Raw genomic sequence first — 17,669 nt, 5'->3', positions numbered from 1 at the left:
TAGGAAATTAGGCAACAGGGAACCACAGATACCAAAAAAAAAACTTTTACCGTTCTCTAAAAAATGCTATGAATGCAAAATGTAGTATTTGTCAATAAAGGCTATGTTGGACCTGCATTGCCTAAAACTAAAAAGTACCCGCTACATCCTCCTCTCTGGTATTCCTCTACAATCTATTAGGAATGCTGCAGCCAGATTCCTCAGTCCTTCTCACCGCTCCTTCTGCTGCATCTCTTTGTACTTCTCTTCATTAGTTTCTATTTCACCTTAGATTCAAATGCAAGCTCCTGTGCTTGGCCTTCAAATCCCTCCACAGTTCTTGTTCCACTTACCTTTCTGACCTGATACTCCCCCAGCCTATCCTATTCGGCTTGCTCCTACTTTCTGCTCCTTTAAAACACCACTCAAACCTCATCTTTTTAAACTTGCCTAGCCATCTTCTTCTGTCTCTTAAAACCCTCACTACCATTCCTTATCTCCTCTCCTATTGTGTTCTTCACTTTCTAGATCTTCCGGGCAGGGTCCTCTCCTCCTCCTGTTTTACTGTTTGTCATTTGCAACCCCTATTTAATGTACAGCGCTGCATAATATGTTGGTGCTATATAAATACTGTTTATCCAAAGAAAAGCAACACAATCCAAAGCCTCTGAATCTGCACAATTCTGTTGAAGGTAATAGATATCCGCTCACCTGCATTTGATATGCTTTTTTAAAAACAGATAAAACACAAGAAATTGACCCATGTACATAAACCCTTGGTCTCTTGATAGGTCTTCTTTGGATGGTTATTTCAGGCACATATTTGTATGAATTCCAAATGCATACAACATATTATGTTATCAGTTGCAGGGTTAGGAAATATTGCAGGGAAATCTCAGTGTTGTAGTATCAAAGGTTTCCAAAAAAAAAGAAAAAAAAAAGAAAAAAAACACACACAAGGGATGACTTCGCCCACCATGCTCGATCGATGAATAAAATTCCTTCAGTTATCAGACCCATTAGGCCAGGTCACCTTTAGATTAATGCAGAATGCCACCATATACGTGTGCTCTGGGAAATAGACAAGTGGCCATGATTAATATTCCAGGTTAATCTTAAAATTAAGATTAAGACCTGCGTGTACCTGCTCAGGGTTAATCAGGTGCACTCATACAGACGATCCATAAAGGAAAAACCCAGCAGTCAGACATGAAGACAAAATCTGAAGGTCTCAGCACACCATCCCATGAATATAAAACTATACCCTTCAACTAGCTACGTCCTTGAAGTAATCCACAGTTCCCCAGCTACCAAAGACTTTTTCCCATAACTTCTCAGAACAAGGACTTGCTTATCTTACCAAGAATAAAAAAAAACATGCATGACTAAAGCACATCTTACAGAAAGAATAAATGGTTTAATATACCAGCATATCACATGACAATGTTCTAAGCAGCTCAGTAATACATCCAGATAACACAAGGCTTGTTATAAATAAAGAAAAATCTTAGAAGAGGCTGCATAGTGGAAATGAAAAATCCAATTTGTCATCACAGACAATTCTCTTTCATGCAAGACCCTTTATAAATGCTCAGACTTATGTGGCGTTCCCAAATGACTGAATTGTCTTCATTGAGGATAATAAAATTACATTATCGACCGCTAACAATGAAAAATGATAAAACCTGAATGTCCTTTGTAGTAACCTGTAAGGTGCAATGACCTGTTTAATTTCACTACCGGGTTATGACCCAATTCAGTGCCATCTACAGTATATAGCAATCTGGCATGGAGTCAATATGAGATGTTTTTTTGCAAGTGCAGGACCAAATGGGGCAATTTACCAATGCACTATTGCACATATGCTGCTCCAGTACACTAAGCAGGATACATGTCTTTAGCCTCGTGACATTACCGTCACAGCTGCAGAGTGACTGCAATACAACCTAAACACTGGGTCTGTCATTCTTATGTGCAAATCACATATAAGAACAACCAAGTTTGTTCTGGGCCTGTGTCTCAAAAGGTATTACCGAGAAAAAAATCCCCAGCAGTTGCCCCAGAATTATGGCACATTTTTCTTCTGATTCACTTTAAAAATGTTGCTATTGCCCGGTCAAAAGAATGCCATAAAAAATAAGGACCAATTGAAGCTGCAAATATTATTACTATATTGTAGCCATGCCATATACAGAGTAATAAATATGGAATTTTGTTTTTAACTCATTTGCTGCAGTTAGTGCTAAAATACCTTGTGCTTGCAGCATACTGGAGAGTTGAAATTATTTTGAACAGAATGAAGTGGCCCAGACCTCCAGAAGTCTGCACAACCCCATGCAATGTGTTCCAATCAACAGTATTGTGCATGAAGGATGAGCAGTGTGGATTGGAACAAACACTAGGCATGGGTGTGTTGGATGGCAGGAGAACCTGGGCTGCTGCCCTGTTATAGGCAGTGATCAAGTTCTCTGCAACACAGTGTATATTAACCCTGGAATTCAAGCAAATCAAACTATTAAAAATGTATATATAATAACAGGCTTTCATAACAGCCTGACCGCAATATAGTAATACATTTTGAAATGTCACATTGGCTTTTTTTTAATTCATGGACACATTTAGACAATAATTTACACTTGACCAAGTTGTATTCTGTCCCAATGCCATATGGCTATTCAAATAGTTTAGAGAGGAGAAGTATGATTCTTCTTATGAAGTCCCATTATATGCCAGATCTTGACATCTAAGATTACCAAACTCTCAATAATCTACTCAGTTTTGTGCACCATAAAAAGTTGCATACATAAAGAAAACAGAGCTGTAGAGAATATTAACCAAACCTTTTCTGGCTGCTTTCTCCCAAGCTACTTAGAAAGAAGAGCAGATGGACACACAAAGCGATGATACAAGATAAAATACTGTTATCTTACCGTTTTCTGTGCCAGCTCATCGGTCAACTGTTCATTGGTTTTGGTCTTGTCCTCCACTTCCTGAGACTTCTGGTCGTAATTCACAGCCAGTTCCTCAAGGGCCTGAAGCACCTCCTTCACCTCATCCTTAGCAGCATCATTCTCTATCTGTAGCCGAGTCAGTTCCTCCTGGATTTTCTCATAATCTCTGCGAGTTGATGCTAGGAGCTAAGAACGAAAGTAGCAGCTTGAGCTACAAAATCCCAAATATTATGGGGAGTTATAAGATCCCAACCTGCTAAATCCCCTGCTGACTGCAAAGCACATGTAGCTGGTGTTTGAAGACTATAATGGCCACTTTCAAAACCTAATAATTGGACTTCAGGTATTTCAGGGTCCATGCAAACAGGTCATTGCCAACTGTAGTCAAAAAAAAAAAAAAAGCAAGCCTTATCATGATACAAGGAGAAATTGGCTCCATCGCCACAGATGTGCCTTGCCCCCACCCTTCATAATTTTTTTATTTGTGTAGTTTATTCTAGTGGCTTTGCATACACATTATTCCTTGTCATTACAACACAATTATCTTCCTTGTCTTTTGAATTAACTGCATGGTATGTCTAATGAGTGGAACTGGCTTGTTCAATTACATGGACTTTAGGACTGATGTGCCATCTACATAACATACATGTACCATTAGCAACCAGTGTGTGTGTTAATAACGTACCTCATCTTGATCAAGCATTTGTTGCTTTAACTTCTCAGCTAGCTGACTCTGCTGATTAATTTCATCATCCTGGAGAAGAAGAAAAAAATATGTGTATACTTGTACTTGTATTATATGAAGAAAGGGTCTCCGATTGTTTTATGAACTCCTTAAAACAAAGCATTCCCAACGTGAATTATCTTTAAGGTCCAATGTCAACAGGTTTAGGTTCATGTCAAAACGCATTTTCTGGTAGGGAACACAAAAGCAGCTTGAAGCAGGTAAAATAAGTTCAAATGCAACCATTAATGATATTCTAAATGCATCTCAGAAGCATCCCAAACTGAAGTTAATACCACACTCATCAACACATCCCTTAGCACGTTGACACTGGCCTTTTGAGAAATTGTGGTGGCTTTACTCGCTGGATCACCCAGGTTCTCCCATAATAGTCTATCTTCTCCAGTCTTAGGCAGATTTGAAAAAACAGGCCCAGAATCTCAGCAGTCTTTTGATGACAGCCTGTTAGGATGACCCCCCCCCCCCCCCCCTTCTATCTGATTATCAGTGAGTAGGTCATTTTTACAAAAAACTAGAACTACTGAACTAAGGGATTGCTAATTTTTGCACGAGGACTCCTCCAGAAGGGGTAATCTCTGCAAGCGTCCACAGATTACAAAAATACTCTCTCTGGGGCGAATGTCTGTACCCACAAGCCTAATAGAATACAAAAACCTACAAACTGTCCTAATGTTCTGCAAACAAACACATTATATATATATATATATACACATACATATACACACATATACACATACTGTAATTACACAGGGAGGTAAATTTCAGGGTACAGAAAGTGGCATGGGAAGCAAGAAGGGTGACTCTTTCCAACTTGACCTATAATAAATATAGTCAATAAAATATACTTGGGTGAATGGATTTTTATGTGAATACATAATCCTAAAAAACACTGCCCACATCTAAGTGTCTGTAATAGGACATCTGCATAGCTAAAACAATTTAACATCTTATTTAATTAGCAGTTCTGCTAATTACAGTTACAAGTGATCACTATAGATATAGATGATAGAGATTGGTGCACTTTAATTATTGTACTCTGCAAATCTCTGCAAAAAATACACACAAAGAAGGGAGAAACACATAATTAAGATGGAGCACACCATTATTATCACTAATTATATTGTCAGCAAACCCCCAAAGCCTCTAAAATGAATACCCCTAAAGTGTGCTACATTTGCAGCAATATTATTATTGTAATAAGCATTTGGATAGGAAACACAAAAGTAAAAACAAACATATGATATAATAAATGCATCCATTTGGCCAGATTTTGAACAGTAATTACTGCTTGCAAGGAATGATCTAGGACATGATCTAATAGAATAAAGTGTAAGAATGAGCATTATGATTTTAATTTCACTGAAGCTCATAAAGCTGTTTAAATTTATTTTTTAGATAAATTTTTTTCTACCTTTAACCTAATACATATTACTGGGTAGTTGATGTCATTTCACAAGATGTCTGTCCATTATCAAATTTTTCATTTAACAAAATTTTCAAAGAATTAACTTACCCATATTTGTGAACAAGCCCCACCCCTTGGAGCGTAAGCTGCACCTACCCAATACTTTTATGGACAATAACAATAAATTACCGGTACTCACATATGGAACCTTCCACGATAGGGCTTATCACAAATTGTAGAACTTGGATTTAGTAACCCATAGTACCCTATACTAGTAACCATGTAATCAACAAATTCAAAATTATTATGCTTTTGCTGATTGCAGGACAAAAGGTCAAATAAAGCTGGGGCATTTAAGGACCTCTGCAGCCAAACCACTCTTTCCACACACAAGGGTCCCTCTATACAGCATATTGGAGGGGACAGACTTTCTACTTAGACTTTGACTGCCTTCTAATGAAAATGAACAGTAAGACTTTGCACACCTTTTGTTTTAATGTACCTGCAATATATTTAGTTAATGAATGTACTTGCATTGCATATTCGCACCTTCTCCCAAAACCAAGGTTATCAAGAAAGACCCTGCATTGCAGAAATGCAGGTATCACAATGTGCATTACTCATCCAATCAGGTGCCACTATAATAGAATTTACTAAGTGAGAAGTTCCAATTGTACTAAATACCCACTTTTTTCTCCACTTTTTCATAGGCCAGATGGTGTTACTTTATCCCTAATAGTTCCACATACAGCCAAGTCTAGCAGATAACACCAGACTCTACCTTATCATCCAGCTGGTGGTACAAGCTGGCAATATCCTCATCATATTTCTTCTTCTCCTCTGAAGTGATACAAGCAGCGGCTGGGGACAGGTTGTCAATGATTGGGGTGTTGTCACATGGCTCAAGGCTCTTTTGATCCTTAGAACTTGTTTGTTCATCTAGAGGCACGGCCTCACCTGTGACGAAAATACATTTAAAATTTAATTCCGTAATGTAGTAATAAGCATTCAGCAGTATTCAGGGAGTAGTTGGAAGAATATTGTAACCAGGAGAGAAAGTGAGTCAGGTATCATTCAAAAGTGGATGAGGATACATTTTTTCCTAATCTACACAAAAACAATTCTTTTTGCAACCTGAAGTTTCATTCAGAGGAAGTCCCTGTAATTCCTGTACCAGTGACAATGTGGTCATTAGCAAAGGATGCAGGTGTAACAGAATAGTTTGAACCCTTCTCATTCTAGCTAAAAGACACAAAAATGCAGATGCTCTATAGGTGCAATATCCTACAATTTGCTCCACTGAAATGAGCCCAGTAAAAATCGAATTCATTTGTTTGCCAACTGAATTTGGTGAACGTTGCCTGGATATTATGCTTACCACCTGGCTTCAGTGCCACGATCCACTATCCTTAAGAAAGTTCCCAATTGGGGTACCTCCTAGTGCACAAAGATCACCCACAACAAGCTCCAATGTAGTCACTGCCACCCCTTTACATGATTGTTTGGGTCGGGTTAGTAAGCCAAAAAACATTTTCCAGGGGGTGATAGGGGAGGTTCTTCAATTCCTTTCCCAGGTAAAACAGATGAGATTGTGCGATATCTATTGTTTGATACTTCCACCACCTTTTAGATTGTAAGCTCTTTGGAGCAGGGTCCTCCTCCTGTGTCACTGTCATTTGCAACCCCTATCTAATGTACAGCGCTGCATACATACACATACATATATATATTACACACATATATATATATATATATATATATATATATATATATATATACACATACATACATACATACATACATACACACACACAAAGCAGAAGCAATGGTGCATAGAGAGAAGCTGCAGGGTGGGGACAAAGAGCAAATACTAACACTTTTCGCTGAACTAGCAATTTGATAGAGTCTCAAATACTGAAGCCAGTGAATCAGCATAACAAACAGGCAAAACGCATTTTAGAAGGGCAATAATGGACATGCCATTATTTCCTATGGAATACCAGGCACTTCTGGCCCAAACGCTTCTGAAGAAAAAGATGAACTTCACCTTTCAACACAACAATGACCACAAGCATACATCCAAATCAACAAAAGAAAATCAAAGTTTTGGAAAGGCCAAGCCAGAGCCTAGACCTAAATACAATAGAAATTCTGTGGGTGACCTGAAGAATTTAAAAGAAGCATTATCCCAAGGAGAAGGGAGGGTTGGAATGATCATTCTGCCAGTGATGAGGGTTTAAATGTATGTTGCAAACTACAACGTCTTGCCTATTCAGCAAATCAGGCAAATTTAATCTCCGATCCTTCCTTTAAACAGAAATCACATTCCAGATGCCTCAATGTCTTTGTGTAGCCAGCAAAATTTGATTCACATTAAGGCTTGCATTAACAGGTATTTATTCACATCAAGTCATTTTAAATTCTCATGAGAATGCAAAACCTGCTTAAAGCAACTCCACGGATCAGGGAGAGGTCTCAGATGCACAGGTCAATGAAATCTAATTGATCTCAGAAGCAATTTTAATGGAGATCAAACCAAAACCAACAACACAAAGCCAAAGCCCATCAACAAAGGCTTTAATACCATTCACGGGTGAATATGTCAAAGCTTTGGCAATGATCAGTTTAGTATTAAAGTGGTTTAGTGATTGGTGAGAGATGTTCATTTCAGTCACATGGTCATGCTGGTTTCTTTCTAGAAATCCCCTAGACGATGACAACCTATAGTCATCATGGTGCCTTTTTCTGCCGTATAGGACTGCAAAAAGAAATTTGGGCTGCAATATGATTTTTTCTACATTCTATACAGGCGTTGGAGTATTTTACCCCTAAACATTTGTATTCTATGTGACTTTATTTCTAGATTCAGCAATCCCTTCAAATGAAAACATTCTATACAGGCATAACGTTCCAACACTCCGCGGCAACAGAGAGCACCATTTTCCCAGTGCCTGGATGCCGATAACTACATCTGGGAAATTCACTTGTGTTCATCAAAGAGCTGCTGTAGAACACGATAAATAAAGTCGCTACTGAACCTGTAATCATATTTGTGAGCCATAAACTCAGCAACCTGGAGGACCTGCCAGCCGCCATCACCATGGCAACGTCATGGCTCTAATCAAATACATTCACCGCCGTGCAGTCAGCAAAGCCCTAGGGACACGTCTAAAAGCCAGACTACATGAAAGAACAGCACACAGCCGAGGCAGGGAAATACGGGGTGTTTAAGGCACTCCAGCATCATTATGCCTCACCGTCATCATTAGGCAAGACAGGAGCATGAGTTTGTATATATTAAGGATTATTTTTTTTTTTTTTTTTTAAAGCAGTGCCTGCATTCATTTGACTTTGTTCGCCATGTAAAAAGGAATTTAAATGATTAAAATTCTAGGGATAAGTGGAGTGATTTGGGCTTGCTATTTTTATGTTGAAATTAACATTTATCACTAATTTTGGCATGTGTTGCTTGGGTAAAATTTTCTTGCCAAGCCTTTCATTGTAAGAAAATCATCTCATACTACTATGTAAGACCAGGTACATCCCTAAACTACCACCAGCAATCGGAGAATGGAATACTGTGGCAAAATCAGGATTGTAATAATGGTGTGCATTGTGTGCCATGACAAAAAATGGGGAAAATAGCACCATCGGTTTATAAGAAGAGGCCTCTGCACAGCATGCAATCATAGCAATGAGGTCTGATGAAAAGCACCGATTTGACAATTTGGTGGTGGGAAGCAAATGTGACAGTAGACCATGTTCATTAAAATATCTAATGAGAGGCTCTTTTTGAAACAAGACAATGTCCAGGATAATTTAAGAAGAGCTTCCTAAACCTTGAGGAACTATACTAACATCCCTCAAGACTGTTCTTTCTTCCTTCTACAAGCTCTAGCCATCAAGGCTGGTCTCTTGGAAAGTCTGATCTCTACTACATAAACAAATTGAAAATTGCACCTTCACCTCCCCATTCCCATGATATGTTTAACCCCAGCAATCTGGGCATAGTTACAGAGACCATGACTAAGCATCAGGAGAGAGAAAAATGCATTAGCAAAACCATGACATTGTCTATTGAAAAAAAAGAAAGAAATAAAAAACATCATCCAAGGATGACCGGTGTGAGGCCTCATTGTTTTGATGTTACACCAAAAACCATACCAAGGGGAGAAGGCAGCAATTACACCATTTACGGCTCATTTAGCGAGCGATAAAGAGCCCTTGAAATCAAAAGAACTGCTTTTAATTTCTTGGAGTGAGAAGATAGTAAGAAACAGGAGAAGTATATGTGTTAATTTTGTCTTGTCAGCCAAGTTGCATGAGAAATTTTGATATATTGGTGGCTTATGTAACAAATGGCATGCTCAGAGAATCCATATTGCAGTGAATCCCAAAAGGACATGTTGCCCCTATTTACTTTGCGCTGCTTTAAACCGCTAACTCAAAATAGTTTTCAGATATAACTAAGACAACCATGTTCTTACCACTTCTCCATCTATTAAGCTCCATCTCCAGGTGCTGAATGATATTCTTGAGTGATTTGTTTTTATCTTTCTCCTTTTCATATTTTTTCTTCCACTCCTCTGCAGTGAGCTCAAGATTGACAGATACAGTGTTCTTAATGGTCTTAGCTCTGCAATGGAAAACCATAAAACCAACATTTATGATGTAGACATCAAAGGTGTCAACAAGGCTCCAGGTCAGGATAAATTTTGCTTACCTCTGACCAAACATAAGGGTGGACTTGGTCTCCGCCTCATTGAAGACAGATGGAGAGCAGCATATAATGATAGTTGTTCGACAGTTTCCACCAAGGGAGTCCTGGAGTATCCTGGTCATTTTGCTGTCTCTGTATGGTACATGGGATTTCTGGAGGAAAAAAAAAGTAGCAAAATAATGCAAAACAGAAAGCAAAATATTGCAAAACACTCTATGGGACATATGATGCTTTAGATCTTTTACCTTAAGTGCATCGCACTTACATAATAATGATTAAGTAGGGTAACACAAAGGAGATAGAGAGAAGTTGAGGTTACGATTCTCTTTTGTATTACCCTACTTAATTATTATTATGTAAAAGTATTGCACTTACCTAGGGTTAACTAATGCAACTAACTATGTATACTGCAAATGTTCTTTTGATGATTTGTGGATAATAGTCTAATATCACCTATATGATATGTTTTTACATATTAACCATTTGATGGTTCTCACTACCCCCTGAGGAAGTGGTGAAATGCGTCGGGCCCCGAGACCAATCTATCATTTTTATAGTGTATATCTGGCTTTTCCATTTGCTGGAAATCACGTGCATTAGGAGAAACCTGTTTAGAACTTTACATAACCAACTGAAACCACTGGGGTGTGAAGTTGAACGAATTGTGAGATGTGCAATTAGTGTGTTTTCTACATTTGAAATGTTTGTATCACTACACATATTTATATATAAAGGTTATTGCCACTAAAAAATCCTTCTATTACATGCTTTTAATTTACTCTTTTCTACTTACCATTTAGGGGCTGGCATACAACAGAATCCAATTAAATACAAAAGAAAGAAGGATCACCATTATACTTCCCATCTGAGTTAAAACGGTAATTCCAATTAAAATATAAATAATTTAAAGTAGAAATCCTACAACATCACACAGAAATCACAACAGTTATAGACAGATCTGAATTTCCCATGATTTAATATTAGAAAGACTGTAATCATGATTGTTTGGAGAGATTTATCACACCAATAACTAGGCGGCAGGTTCAGATTACTCACCGTTCCCTCAGCCAAGGCTGAGATTACATTGCCCAAGGCTGATAAAGACTTATTGATGTTTTTTGCTTCATCCAAAACTGCTCCCTCAGCTCCAGTTTTGCTGACCTGATGAAAACATCAAAGTATCAGCAGAAATGTTCTGACATGGGTCATCAATGGTTCTCATTCCACATTTTATACAAGAATCATGCATTTGATGGGCTCCTGGATACACCTCTGTTGAACTACGTTTATCATGTCAAATTGTAACTTAACCTAAAAAATTAACACAATCCATTCCTTAGTTACAATGGCTGCAAGTTTTTTTTTCATAGTATTTACACCTGGTGATTCTGACAGTAATACATCCTGTTCTAATGTGTAAATACTCATGGTACTACATCTACAAAGGAGCAATGTTCTCACCCTCATGTAAGCTATATATATATATATATATACACACACACACACACACACACACACACATATATACATACATATACACACACACACACACATGGGGGGTAGCGGTTGGATTCCCCAGGGTGGAGAAAAGGATATGGAATATACCTATTCCATACATAATATGGAACTGGACTTTATTTTTTATTTTGGGCAAAGAATACTATAAAGAAGAATACCTATCAAGTTGCAGTAATAAATTAATGTTCTCACCTTTTCGCTTCCTGCCAGATCTACCAGGTACAGTTTCCCACAAAGCTTCTTTTCAGTTTCAATATTTTCTTGTTTTATATTAATTAAAAAAATACTGTGACTTCTGGAGCTGTGCTCATTCATATCTGCGTGGGGCAAACAAAGTGAATGCATATTAAAAGCAGGCATAAAATGAAAAAAGGTATAGAGTAATTTCAATGTTCATCAATAATGTAAAGTTATCTTATTGCAAATAATCCTTTTCAACATCAATGCTTTAAACATTTTTATATGTAAATTTCTTTGCTGCAAAAAGCAAGTGCTAATCAGCTAATTGACTAAAAAAAATATACCATCTATGTAGCTGATCTTTTACTAATATTCTATAATCAAACTGAATGTAAACTGAAACAATTAACAATATTTATAGCGGTTAGAATTTGCCTCAGTTCAGTTTAAGGGTCACTCGGGCCAAAATTCTTGATCTTGAAAGTCTTGAATCAGTACACTGTTGTATTAATATAATAACTACATCTAGAAATTTTCTGGTGGTGTATTCTGCTTAGTGTACCCATTGTACACATCCAAAATGTTGCAATCAGAACAGGAATAAAGGGAAACTGTTGGGAACACTTATCTTCGGTCAATCAAAAAGGGATATATCTAAAGATAACATTTTTTGTCCATCTCTAGACACCTTTTTACTTTTGGATAAAGTAGGTAAGGGTTAGAGACCCCCCATCAGTTTTGTTTACCTACCTAGTCCTGGTATTTAAGACACAAAAATTAAGACATAATCTATCCAAAGATATCTCACACCAAAGTAATCCACAACTATTACCTGGAGACACTTTGTACATTCCATTTCAGTTTGCAACCACTATGCAATTTCAAAACTGCCCAAAAAATAAAATTGTTCTTGCCTAAAATCACAGCAACAAACCTCGTGGTGGCTTATGTATAGAAAGATGCCAGAAATTTAATTTGACAATTCTGTGAAAGCACATTTCAGGTATCTTAGGCTTGGAGCAGTAAGCCTTCACTTTTTGGAGGGGACCAAATATCTACAGGGATGATGGGTTGTAGTATATTTCAGATTAGAGGACTGAGACTGAATCGATTATACAAAGAAGCACCATGGGAGAATTACTAGAATGCCTTGTCTTATCATTATCATACCAGTGGGTAGGTAGGTATGATTTTTTTTTCAGTACACAGATGAGGTCATCAATTTTATGGTTGCTTACTTGTAACAGCAACATGCCTGTTTGCTTTTCCCTCATCGATAACATCCATTACCTCCTCAGGGCTGGATACAAACCTCTCCGTACAGCCCTAAACAAAAAAAAGAACACGTAAAAAAAGAAAATGGTTAGATCAATATTCCCAGACAACTAGATCAGTTTATATTAGCCTTTCTCAACTTTTTTCACCGCATGCCTAAAACAATTATCAGGTCTCATGGAACCCATGCTAAAACCATTGCATTACGTGTCATTGTCTTACATTGGGGGTTAGCTGGAAGAATGTTCCTCTTACAGAGGCGGTCTGAATGGCACTTTAAAAAGACACATAAAGCAGAAGTAAACCCCCCTATACTCACCTGTCCTCATTTAGTCACGGGACGAGACACCATCTTCCTTGTGATCTTTGGCCATCTTGATTGGCTGGGCTTGGATGACTTCACTATCATACTGGTGGGCAGGAGAAGGCAAGTAAAAAGGATTATTGCAGAAGGGGCATGGTCTGTCCCTTTCTGCAATAAGGACTTGTCTGATAGAATATGAAAAGTAGAACTTTATTTCCACTTTAAAATGAACTTCGGTGTCATGCTGCTGGTTCTGTTGTGGTATTGGCTTAAGAACTATGCAGCCACCAGCATAGTGTCAGGTTAATAACTCCGGGTAACCTCTAGAGGAACCCTGGTTGAAAATGGCTGCTTTATATCAATAGCTCCCAATCTGAATGACATTTATCTAAAGCTGAGAATGTACAGCATACTACAAAAAGCAGTATTTTAGTTTTACATGTCGCCTGTGAACTCAATCAGCTTGTTTTGTTTTCTAGTAAAGTTACAAGATGCCATACTCATTACCTTACCTTTTACTATCTACGTTGAAGTTCTGGGTGTGCCAACCCACATTAATACATTTCAGCAGCTCCTGTTGCATTCTTCACATTACCTAACCAATAAGCCTTGGACCTTTGGTAGACATTGCTTCATGTACCATTGAAATAAGCCACTTTTTCATTTTGATCTGAATACTAACATGCAACAAACCTGAATATTTTTACCCAGCATACTGCAATGCAGAGATGCTCCTCAAAAATGAGTCATCAAAATCTCATTGACCTTTATTGAGCACTTCAAAGGCTGCATTTGTCCTGTTTTGCTTTCCACAGCATTTCTTTAGATGCAGCATGTCCTAATGAGGTGAAATGCAGCCTCCCATTAATTGGTATTTGCTATTCCAATGCTTGCATTTAATTAGCTATACAACAGGCCTTACAAAAGGTGTATGTTCTTCTTAAAATATCCAACAGTGAGAGTAGGAATACCACACCCTATATGTATGTATATCTGAACTAAAGTTTATATATCACTCCCAATAAAGTTCCAGAAACAAAATCTGTCACATGGTTTAATTTCTACAATTTTGCAATAATTTTTTAATAGACATCTGTACCTTCACATAAGGAACTCTGTTTTTATCCTCATGGACCGCCAGGTTCGTTTTGGAGACTGCAGATGAAGAAATGAAAGAATGTGATGGGAAACGTTAATGCTGTAGAAAATCATTTTAACTTAATTTATCCTGCAAGGAAGTAAAAGTATTGACTGGGTTTACAGTTTTGAAAGCTTTGATTCTATGTATAGTTTGAAATGATATCCTCATAGATTATGACCTATTATTTGAATGGGCCATAAATAAGCTCTGCTTCTTCTTTAGAAGTGCAGTACAGTACATGACTGCTCCTCCTAGCTCCAGTTATATAACATTCCAATAACATAATGTCTGACTTTTATTCCTTTGGAAAATATCAGAATAAAGCAAACAAATAAGTCTCAAATGGGGCGGAACCTGCAAGGTTCTGTGTTTGGTATGATCTGGGTCAAATACCAATCTGCCTAAAAATGCCAATACAATTTAAGGATTCATCAACCAATAATAGCATAAATAAAAATAAAGAACATTTCTTTAAATGCCTGTCATGTGATGTAACATATGACATATGTCATATAAATAATATTAGCTCTAGTAAAGAAATCAGTTTAGAATTTTAGCATTCAAGATATTTTAAAAATAAATCTGTGAAAGTCTTGTATTTAAGGATTTGGGGGCAATGGCTCAACCTGGCAGGATGTAATGTAGTCCATGACACAAAGGCAATTAGCCCTGCAAAAACTCAGTAAACAAGACGTAGGGGTGTACTGTGCCATTATTCAGCCCTAAGAGCAGCAGAAGTAGAAAGATGCGGACGTCACTGGCCTGTCCCTTCTAGGAGCTGGGGCAGGACCAGAAGTGGAAGAACACGCAACAATTTAATGCAATGCCACTACAACAAATAAGCTATTTTGGGAATGAGATTTATTGACCGAAATATGATGGCTGAACAGCACAAATGAAAAAGGTAAGATACATTAAGGGAAAAAAATTCCGAAGTTCCATTTGAAATTTTATTTTACTGCAATAACTTGACTGAACCTAGCAAAAAGATATTTCTTACCATCCAATAAATCCCGAATTTTGTCCAAATAGATTTCAAAGTAGGAGACCTATCAGAAGGAAAATACAAATATTTAATTCAGCAGTTGGAAAGTGGAAGTTTAATCAAATCCTAACCTAAGCAATGCAACTAATGAAATCTGGTGTATAAACTGTGCATCAAGTTTATTTTTTTGGTTTTATAATGGTTTGAAGTCAGTTTATATTTATGTTTAATACCCGTTGCTAGTCATTAATTGTATGATAAGAATACATGGTTTTGTTGGTAAAAGATCCTGAAGACACTACTCTCTTGCTACAAAACAAAACGATCACAATTTTCAAAATATTTTATCTGACATTTCAAGGACAGCAGGTCCATCTGAGGCCTTTAGGACCATTTCAAACGTGCACATTTTTAGGATTTTTAACATACATGGCAGTGCCAAATTATTGCCCAACAGACCACAAAACAGATATGTTTTTTTGCTGGAACACCACATTGTCTGCAAGTGTTCTGTAAATTACATGCCTAATACTTGTAAAAGGTTCTGTTGGCTTGTTTTCCAACAATAATCTGCAATGAGTGTAAATAGCATGTAAAAGTGTGAAGGGGTCCCAAATCCTAAAAGATCCAGCAAAACCCTACAGAGACAGAGAGATGTAAAGTTCAGGGATTTTAATGAAAAGCACAAATTTGACTGACTGCCAAGAAGCTGAAATTTGGATGGCACCAAATATAGGAAATTTATAGGTCTGCATGCTTAAGGTAGTTCCAGTGGAATTCAATCACCATAGGCCTTGGGTATATGCACAACAAAAAAACAGAAATTACATTAAAAACTAAGTTTTTTGTTTGTTTTGTTTCTAATTTAAACAAACATAAATGGTTATAAGTTAATCAGAACAGGGAAGAGATCAGATGAGGATAGAACATAAACATATATAAATATAGCATATACAAATCCTTTTGTTGCTCACTGTTACTTCTAATCAAAACCCTTGAAGCACATAAGGTTATCTGTCTGAACCCTTTACCTTTATATGGAATTCTAAGTTTTCATCCATAGAATAAATATGATCAAATATGTCCCGGGCGATTCTTGGAATGATTCCCATGAGCTGATGGTCATGTAGCTTTCCCTAAGGAAAAAATAAATTGCAGAGAATTACTTAATGACAATTACTTCCAATATGCTCACACATGCAAGCAATAATTACCAAATAACACAACTTTTAGCTTTATTCCAATTCAGAATGTTTATTTGCTCCAATTCTTGAATAAAAAAAAAAAAATAACTGTACTTTCTTCCTGAGTGCCTCTACAGTAAAGCCCCATGAACTTATATGGTGCATTCTTTCAAGTAGCTTTTGTATTGGAAGATGGTCCAGATAAAGTGTGCAAGTTTTTACTGCACAATTGCAGCCGGAGAAAACATTCAAATGGCAAAAAAAGGCTGAAAGTTCTTGCACAATTACAGACAAAAAAAAAAAAAAAGATTAATTTGGCCGAAGAGGGTGAAAATGTCTTCAGATCCATATAGGTAAATATCTGTGGCAGTGCAGGGGGCCATGTTTTAGACAGGGGGTGTGGGAAAAAAAATATAACTACTTTCTTCGAATGTGGTGGCACTTAATATTAATAAAGAAAACACTATGTAGTAAGGGTTTATTCCTACTTTACCTATTGTCACAATATTGTTGTTGCACAAAGTTTATTGAGAGCACACAGTTCACCTATGAAATTGCGACCTTTTGCTTCAAAAACACTTGCATGCCCTTTCTAAGAGCTTAAACTGACCCCTGCTCCTACGTCATTGTTGTCTTGGTTTGGGAACAAACACCAAAGATTGGCTTTCACGATCCTTTCCAACCACTAACCACAATGCATGAACGAGTGCTGTACATACAGCACCGTTCTGCTCTATGTGGAGGGGAGGGTGAGAACGACGGAGCAGCACCCTGCTGCGCGCTCTCCCCCTTTGCATTACGGTCGTCCATCATCCATGGATCCGCCAGGTCGTTCGAACGATGGTCACTGTACACACGCCAGATTCACATCCGATAACGGCCCTGAGCCGATTGTCGGGAGAGAACCATTGGACGTGTGTACGTAGCTTTACTCTTTGCACTATTTCAGTTCATTGGAAAAGGTTTTGAGAATGTATGTACTGAGTGTTCATCCAACATTCTGTTTTTTTTTTTATAGTCCCCAACTCTAGGTCCTGTTAAAGCCTATTTTGGATAGCCAAGATTAAAATATGTCAGTGTTTATGGGACCTGCTCAGAGATTGCAACATGCAACATGAATGCAAATACAGTTCTAGATGAATTGCTAAGATCACATCATTTACAGATTCTTCATTGATTCCATTGCATTACCTCCATTGTGTGAGTCTTTCCAGAAGAGGTCTGTCCATATGCAAAAATTGTTCCATTGTAGCCATCCAAAACATCTTAAAGAAAAAGAAAA

General features: G+C 37.5%; 1 protein-coding gene across 1 annotated transcript in view; it reads right to left on the bottom strand.

Moving 5' to 3' along the window:
• The window catches only part of KIF5C (kinesin family member 5C), a 44,878-nt gene that overhangs the window by 13,900 nt on the left and 13,309 nt on the right, over positions 1 to 17,669 (bottom strand). The window contains exons 3-14 of the mRNA XM_072418140.1: positions 17,579 to 17,652; positions 16,235 to 16,339; positions 15,219 to 15,267; positions 14,177 to 14,232; positions 12,737 to 12,824; positions 11,511 to 11,635; positions 10,857 to 10,961; positions 9,804 to 9,952; positions 9,568 to 9,716; positions 5,862 to 6,037; positions 3,616 to 3,684; positions 2,910 to 3,116 (exon numbers count right to left, since the gene is read on the bottom strand). Coding sequence (XP_072274241.1) covers positions 2,910 to 3,116; positions 3,616 to 3,684; positions 5,862 to 6,037; positions 9,568 to 9,716; positions 9,804 to 9,952; positions 10,857 to 10,961; positions 11,511 to 11,635; positions 12,737 to 12,824; positions 14,177 to 14,232; positions 15,219 to 15,267; positions 16,235 to 16,339; positions 17,579 to 17,652 — 1,352 coding nt within the window. The remainder of the gene's footprint in view (positions 1 to 2,909; positions 3,117 to 3,615; positions 3,685 to 5,861; positions 6,038 to 9,567; positions 9,717 to 9,803; positions 9,953 to 10,856; positions 10,962 to 11,510; positions 11,636 to 12,736; positions 12,825 to 14,176; positions 14,233 to 15,218; positions 15,268 to 16,234; positions 16,340 to 17,578; positions 17,653 to 17,669) is intronic.

Source organism: Pyxicephalus adspersus, chromosome 7, assembly GCF_032062135.1.
Source record: "Pyxicephalus adspersus chromosome 7, UCB_Pads_2.0, whole genome shotgun sequence".
NCBI lineage: Eukaryota > Metazoa > Chordata > Amphibia > Anura > Pyxicephalidae > Pyxicephalus > Pyxicephalus adspersus.
This window is presented reverse-complemented; position numbering and strand designations above follow the sequence as displayed.